The 8,011-nt window shown below is 41.1% G+C and overlaps 1 protein-coding gene across 1 annotated transcript; it reads right to left on the bottom strand.

Annotated features, from left to right (window-relative positions):
* Window positions 1-131: 131 nt before the first annotated feature.
* Window positions 132-2,847, bottom strand: LOC113405661 (caveolae-associated protein 4-like). The gene has a single exon (XM_026646888.2). It carries the CDS (start codon window positions 2,801-2,803, stop codon window positions 2,123-2,125), a length of 681 nt encoding a protein of 226 aa, XP_026502673.1. The 5' UTR covers window positions 2,804-2,847; the 3' UTR covers window positions 132-2,122.
* Window positions 2,848-8,011: the final 5,164 nt, after the last annotated feature.

Raw genomic sequence — 8,011 nt, 5'->3', positions numbered from 1 at the left:
TTTTTTTTAAATAGAGGCCCATTCGTTAGCACATAGTATCCTGCAAACTACTGCAAGTTTAACAATTTGTACATTGCAGTAAAACAGCTTTATTTGATAGCTTTAAATATGTATTTAAGAAACAGACTGAGTCTCTATTAGGGCTTTTTATTGTAGGATAACATCAACTCACGCAAAATAGAACATGGACTATGTAACATCATAAACAGTCACCATTACCATCTGTGCAAGGGAAGATGGCTACAATGATATAAAGAACAAGAAAAATATTACACAGTTACATAGCTTGCCAGCTAAACTTTCAAAAGCTCCTTCCATATGCACTGAGGAATCTTTGGGGTTTTTTTCTTTTTAACAGTTATTTATTACAGTATTGAATATATTTACAATAGACGTTATGCAAACATCGGTCTCGCTTACAGTGCCTCATGACTTCATTCATCCCAAACCTGCACCACGAATCCAATTTGAAAGCTTTGCCGTGCCATTTATATAGTATATCATTAAAGTGTTCCATAGTTGCCATAGCTAATTCCTAATTCATAAAATTCAGATTCTAGGTACCAGGGACTGAATCACAGGACTGGCAGGCAAAGTATCGGAAATCAAACCTAATTGGGTTTGAATGACAGCTTGACCAGTTAGCCATGGGTCCTGGGGCAATGTTTGTCAAAATAGAATCTTGGACAGTAAATAAACTCATAGCTGTTGTCAATCTTGTACAAATATCAATGCCTCACTCTGAGATCTAATTTTATGTAAGTACTAAGGAGACATCAAGTAAACTTAAACAGAAGAGGCCCATTAAACCCTGCTTATTCTGCCAGTACAATGGCTATGTTTACTAACATACCTCATTTCAGGGCATGGATTCCTCCCTCCTTAGTGCTACAAACACTGCGTTTCATACTCTTAAAGACTGTGTCTGGCTTGCACGCTCTGTGGCTGTGACTGGTCGATAGTGATGATGAAAAGGAAACAAAGAACTGGATATGGATTGGCCTGCGTGTCAATAGCTTTTTATGGAATTGATTTTAATTGTTTAGAACCCCAGCAAAATGCCGAGAGCAGAAAACACAGCGGTCCTTTTATCTCAGCAGCTACCTTAAGAAAAAAAGAAACAACAATCTGTTTTTCCTCTGCTCTGTCAGTGGCAATGAATTCAGAAACTGTTTTCAGTTTTGTATGACTGGAGTAGAGGAACAACTATTCATCAGTTCTTGCACAGAAAAGGCAAATGGGCCTGCCCTTCTCAAAGTTCACTTTAGTCCCACATTCTTGTTTTTAACTCTCTATTCCTCAGTCCCCATATATTAATGTTGATTCCCTTACTACTAATTTATACCATCGCCTTCCTCAGTACCAATTGACACTTGCACTGACCTTTGCATAATACAGATATTCTATCAGAGTTCTCCTTTGCCTCCAGATTTTTCCAGTGTTTAATTTGTCCTATAGTTTTTAACCTGCTGCTGCTTCAGAAAGTGCATCTCTCAACTTCATCAATCTCCCCTTTCAAAATGCTAGAAATCCCTGTTAGTCACTTCAGATAACAGTTCTCAAAGATCTATTGTCTCTGCTGCTTTTTATTGTCTCCAAAGCAATAATTTCCTCGTCCTGCTATTTGAGTGGGCGGTCCAAAAAAGAGTCTTATAGCAATTCTTGTAGTCTTCCCTTCTGCCAATATAAAGTAATACATCTATCTCAGTTGCTTGTTTGCTTTTTGATGTTGGCATGAGATAAATGGAGATGTTCTTTGGATGCCTCTGTGCATAAAACTAAAGATAGCAACAAGGCTATTAAGTGCCTTATATTTTTGTTTTAAATATACAGGAAGTTTCCATCTCCTTGTGATGTGCAATTGTAACTCCCATTCACATTAATTGAAGTTATATGTACACGTCAAGAGAGATGAGACCCTTCATTCTGTTTATGTGACTTTGCGTAGTAATAAAAAGGCAACAAACACATTGTCTGCTATACATATAAACACTAGAACAGCACCGATATATTTTTCTGCTATAACAATAAAAAGTTACACACACCTCTCAATCTGCCCAAGTGAACAGATACTAACTATGTTTTCTCTTGTACAATAACACAGTATATACTACTTGATCAATTATGCTGGGTGCTTGAGGTCCAACAGAAGAACATTATCACCTCCTCCTTCTGTTGCCTCCTGTTTAAGAACGATTTTTTCAGGGGTGAGCACAACTTTCTCTGCTGGCTGGGACGTGCCTTTTGTTCCACTGCCTTTGTCTTTCTTTACTTTAGTGATCACTTCTGTGTAGGAAATCTCTTCTGTAACTGGTTCTTCTGCCCCACTCGCTGAAACTGCATGCACACCAGCTTCCTGGATTCCTTCTTGCCCTTCAGCTACTGTTCGCTCTTTATCTTTCTTATTGAGCTTGAATGTCTCCTTTGTTGGAGCTGCTTTTGAAATAGTTTTCTTGAGCCTTATCCCAGATTGTTTCAGCCTCTCTCCTGACTGCCTCATTCTCTCTCGCCTCTCGGGTGTCACTATTCTAGTTTGAAGCCTGTTCACCTTCTTGCCAAAATTTTGTCTGGTCTTCTGCATATTTTCCCTTGAAAATGCCTTTTTGATATTATCTATGCGTCTCATGCCTGATTTTTTAAATCGGGATGCTCTGCTTTCGTCTATATAATATTCTTCATCAGAAGAGAGGTCATCAGGTGGGAAGAATTGCTCCTCCAGGTTTTCACCTCTTGTCCTGTCTTTGATAACAGACAGCGAAGACGGGCATTCTGTTTCCTCCTGTGAATGAAAACATAAAGACATCGTTCCGCTAGTGTTTTAAGGGAGCAGAGCATTTAAGCATATAGCTTTTTTGGCTTCTTATTTGTAAGTATCAACAACTGAGCTATAATCATGTGGCACAGGGAGGTGGGGTCTCGCCTGAGAACCTGCACGATCTCCTGAGGACAAAGGGGCCTGGAAAAAAACTGATTTTGCAGCCTCTGTTCAGTCCCATGCCTGTTAGGGAGATTGCTTTAAAGGCTGGTTCTACTCTGAAAAGGGATGAACAATGTAAAACTCGCATCATTGTGTCCCACATTTAGTGTGCCTCAATGGACTGCAGCTCAAATATGCTTAGTTTGCAATTAGAAAGGATGTTTTTCTAGCTACCAGCCCTGCTATTCTGAGGTTGGAGAGTCAAGCTGGGTTCTTTCCTTCTCATACATCATCAGTAATGAGCACCATGCAGGGCAAGTTGGCCTTCACCTACATACAGCCTCACTGACTCCATATGAACTTCTCAGTATTACCTGTAGCCCCCTCCTCACCTTCATTAGGTTTTCACAGTTGTAATTAACTGGAACTTAGTAGAGAAATCTGTTGATGCACAGGGAAGAACAGAATCCAGCTCAGACCCTTCTAGAGTATGTCTTCACTGCAGCTAGGCCAGGCACCCAGGTCTGAGCACCTAGGTCAGCTTAGCCTGACTGCAGGTGGCCTCACTACAAAGCCCTACTGGTGTTGTTGTGTCCTCTGCTTATGCATGTGCCCATGTGTGGCTGGGAGCATAGCCTGTGTCCTCACTGCAAAGGGGGCAGGTTCCAGCCCAAGTTAAAGTGAAGTCTGGGCTTTAATCTGTATCCAAGCAGGGATGCTAGACCAGGTTTAAAGCACCTCCAAACCCAGGTAAAAGGTTTGTGTGTGTGGACAGTGACAGGGGTTGTGCTAAAACCCATGGAAGAGCCAGGGTGAACTCTGCAGCGACAACACACCCTTAGCCGTGTTCAGTTCACGGGAGTAAAATGTCACTGATGCGAGCTGGTAAGGCTCAATACACACCAGGAGTTGATCTGCTGAATGAGAAGCCATTTTACATAGTCACTTTTCAGCACCACAGTTTACTCCTCCCCTATCAATTCAGCAACAAAAGCAAAGCTCCAGGCGGCAGTAGTAGAGGTGGACAACTCTTAGAAATACATGAATGGCATTGTTTAGTATTACAGGCATACAGGCATTTTCAACAGTAAAAGTATATTATCCCATGTTAATGCATTAACTGAACAATCAGCAAATATTTGTGGGTCTCTGTAGTAGGTCTTCAGTGGGAGGTTATTGAATGGTGCATTAATCACCTTGGTATCCACTGCCTGCCATGTCGCAAGTATTGCTAATTTGTACTGAATATTAAATACATATTCTAGATAAGTGCCATGCTAGCCATGTACTAAGCAGTGAAACCATATGCTAAAATACATTTACATTACACCTTTGGCTTTGTTTGGCTGCCCTCTATCCACTAATCCCTCTCAGTGAGTTCAGCTTCAATTGCACCCAACCCTCTTTCACAGGGTGCTGGTGAGGAACGGTAGCTGCATTTTGAAAAGAACTGATCTAAAGGGAAGCAATGCAATTGGGCGCTTGTGGAGGAGGTGAGCATCTCAGCTATCATGGTGATAGGGGTGCTGTAGATACCTAGAGAAAGAGGGATTTTAACCGCCAGAACAGTGCAAGTTATACCAGAATTTTCTGAAAGCTCTTTTTGGGCAGTAAGTTACTGAACCTCATTTTAATGGTAAATTATGTGCAAAAAGTTTAGGGTGAATATTCCGTAAAAGAATACGTCTGAAAAGAGTAGACCCAACCTGTAAATCATAGTCACACAGGAGCTGAGCCAAGAACCATTTAGCTCAGTGTAATGATTCCCATGGAGATTCTGGATCTGCCTGATAGAGTCAATTTCTGGCTGGTACTAGCAGTCATATAGCAGAAAACGCAGAACCAGTAGCAGCTGTGAGATGGAAACTGGCACCCCTTTCTTATCCCAGCAATCTCCTCCTTGGGCACACGAACAACGCTGCACAACGTTTGTTCATACTCCCAAGAGGAGCAGCTCCTCACCCAGCCTCAGGCAGAATACATGGCATATTAATATTCTTTTTGCATAATGTATCATTTCCCATTTGTGGGCTTATCACACCTGATTCCTGGAGCTTGTCAGAATTTGGGGCCATAGTTTAATAATATTTTCTAACTACCAAAGAAGTTTGAATGAGAGCGTCCACCAAGTGCCAGTCAGTTTCTCAAATGTATCTTGTGCTGATGAATTCCTGTATGGTGCACTGCAAACTGAACTGATTTCTGGCCAGAAAAACAGCTGTAATTTTCAAAATGCAAATGCATGTTTAATTTTACTTTACAAAGTATTAACTATCAGTAATATATAATAAAATATATTAAGCCACTTGGCAAATAAAGGCTGTTTATAGTTTGGTCATCTTATTCTGGCTTCTTTAAAACATAAAATGGCTGTTAATGCTTATCAAAATTAAGGGGAAATTATTTTGCTGTGAGATCAGCAGAATTTTATTTAACTCCATATCAAAACCAGAATGAGCAAGAACTAGAATTCTTTGTTAATAATCTTCATTAATGTGTGAAAATTAACTTTATTACCTAGCTGTGTTATAGCTTCTTTTCATAAAATGAGGGATAGTGTTAACAGAGAGCAGCTTTTCTCTAATTAAACTCTTAATGTTTGTAAATTATAGACCACTACTTTAGCTGAAACATTGACAACAATATTTCCATACTAACTATTCTGAAACTTCAGTCCATACAGGGATGAGTATAGTAGGGTGAGATTTAAGAGTCTTTCCTATAAGAAGAAAACGAGAGCTTAGGTTCTTTTTTTAGACAACATTTGGGCTAACTGTCATCCCCTAGTGCACAGAAGACAGCAGGCTTGTGTTCCCTACTGAATGCCATCGCTTCAGTTGTATTTAGATTTACAGTTCACTGGTTTAAAGGGCTGGCTGTAACGTTCACACACACATATTAGAATTAAGAACTAAGAACTGTAAATTATCAGATGAATGTTTTGTGTCCAGGGCACGGGACTGGCACCCAGGAGTTCTGAGCAATATTTTTCAACTGACTCCTTGTGTGACTTTTGCCAAATAATTTAATTTCTCTGTTCTTCAGTTTCTGCCTCTCCCCTGGAGAAACCAGGTATAAAAGGCTAAATTCATTCAGGTTTGTACATCATGCTGCAATCCTTAAATGGGAGGTGCTACAGAAATGGACCGTCTTACTGGAACTGGTCAACATTGTGAAGGTTTTTCAAAATAAAAGTCAGTGCTATGTTTCATCCCGGTAGGGAACTGCCCACTCTGAACCACCAACAGGTTTTAGCATTACACTGTCAAAAGTCATTTTTGTTTACTGGGGAAGAGGGAGAATAAAAGCTTCTGTCTCCCAGAGTTAGCACATCTGAGGAAAGTCAGTCTTAGCACTAGGGGGGACGCTGATGTGGGGAAAGATGGCTAAGAGCTTGATCCTGTTCCTCCTGAAGTCAAAGGCAACATTCCATTGACTTCATTGGTGCAGGCTCAAGCCCTAAACTGGGTAAGTACTTCTCCCCATCGTCCTACCAAGAAAATAAACTGTTCGCTGATGGAAACAGTAGGATGTGGCAGTAGCCCTATGAGGGGGAAAAGGAGTAAGATGCCTGCCTGCTTTCCCCCTTCTTCCAGCAGCAGGAGCACAAGGCGATGGCTTGCAAGATAGCCAGATCAAATTAAAAAGGGAAAAGGCAAGGTGGGTCCTTCCCACCCAAATGTAAATTATTGTACTCACCTCATCTTACCTGGCCTAGCCAGCTGGCTGGCCACTGAGATAGGAGTTATTTGAGTTATAGAATGCTGGTGCAAGTCAATGGGAACTACCCGTATACTTAAAGTTAAGCCTGTGCTTAAGAGTTTGGCTGGAAAGGAGCCAGAGTGCTCAGCACCTTGCCAGCTCAAGCCTTGCATAAATAGCGTTTATCGTCTCTGCGTAGTGACAGAGTCTTGCACCATAGTAAGAGATGCTACACAGACTGGGTTTTTTTGTAAATTGTATTTACACTATTAATATTTGCACTACTTGTGAAATAGTGTCTGATCACATCATTGAATATGTCTAGAAATGCCTGTGCACACCAGTGCCATTAAGACTGTGTGCGTAAAACTCAACTTGGGTTTGTCTTGCTTTTGAGTACTTCATTCTGACAGCGTGCAGCCCCAGCTCACTAACAGCCACGTAAAACAGAGCTTCTGGTTTTAAGCTCTGGTCTGAACAGCACAAAGTAAACAATATGAAACTCGCTGTAGCTACTTTGAGGATAAAGGTCTGCGCCATTATTGCTTACATTCGAATAGATGTCTCCACAGCGAGTAAAATATTTCAAACCTGATGTTTAGAACACAAAGCCATTCCCTCCGGCAGAACCTGAAAGCTCCATTGCCACTGTGGATACCTTCGCTCTTATTTTCAATTTAAATCAAAGTTATAAAAACTGTACTTTGTGTGCATGCACCATGGACTTTGTAATGAAATCTGGTAATGGGCTGCCAGTGTACTCTTGGATCTGTGCCTGTGTATGCAACTTAGGAAACTTCTAGCCAGTGCTGCCTCTTTCTCTTAGTGAAGGTGCACAGGGAAAGAGGCAGGGGTCCTAATGAGTCCTATCTTCTTCCATATGCTATAGAAAGGGATGCATGGAATGAGGCAAGGACTCCTACCTCACTGATTGTACATAGTGGGGCTTACAGAGCATTCTCGTGCTGCCTAACAAGTAGTGGAATGTCTTTGTTTTCCCCTTTATTTTTTAACGTGGGAAATTCCAGACTTCTATAAGTCGATTCTTAACTTTGTCTTCAATAACCTAAATAGACCGAGCCCCTTAAGCGCCTCACTGTAAGGCAGGTTTTCCAGACCTCCGATCATTCTTGTGTCACTTGTCGAAACCCTCTCCAATTTTTCAACAGCTTTTGTAGTGTGGCCACCAGATTGTGACACAGCATTGCAGTAATGGTCTCACAAGGCTGTATGTTGAGGTAATACCGCCTCATTACTGCTCCTTGATATTCCTCTGTTTATAGATCTAAGGATCACCGATTGTCTTTGGCCACAGCTTTGCAGTGGGCATTCATGTTCAGCTGGTTATCCACCATGATCGCTAAATCCTTTTCAGAGTCATTGCTTTCTAAG

Source organism: Terrapene carolina, unplaced genomic scaffold, assembly GCF_002925995.2.
Source record: "Terrapene carolina triunguis isolate 2854851 unplaced genomic scaffold, T_m_triunguis-2.0 Scaffold47792, whole genome shotgun sequence".
NCBI lineage: Eukaryota > Metazoa > Chordata > Testudines > Emydidae > Terrapene > Terrapene triunguis.
The sequence above is the reverse complement of the archived record's forward strand: the minus strand, read 5'-3'. Positions and strand labels throughout refer to the sequence as shown.

Excerpts from the sequence above, each read along its gene's own strand:
- LOC113405661 (XM_026646888.2), bottom strand. The coding sequence starts at position 2,803 with ATGTCTTTATGTTTTCATTCACAGGAGGAAACAGAATGCCCGTCTTCG.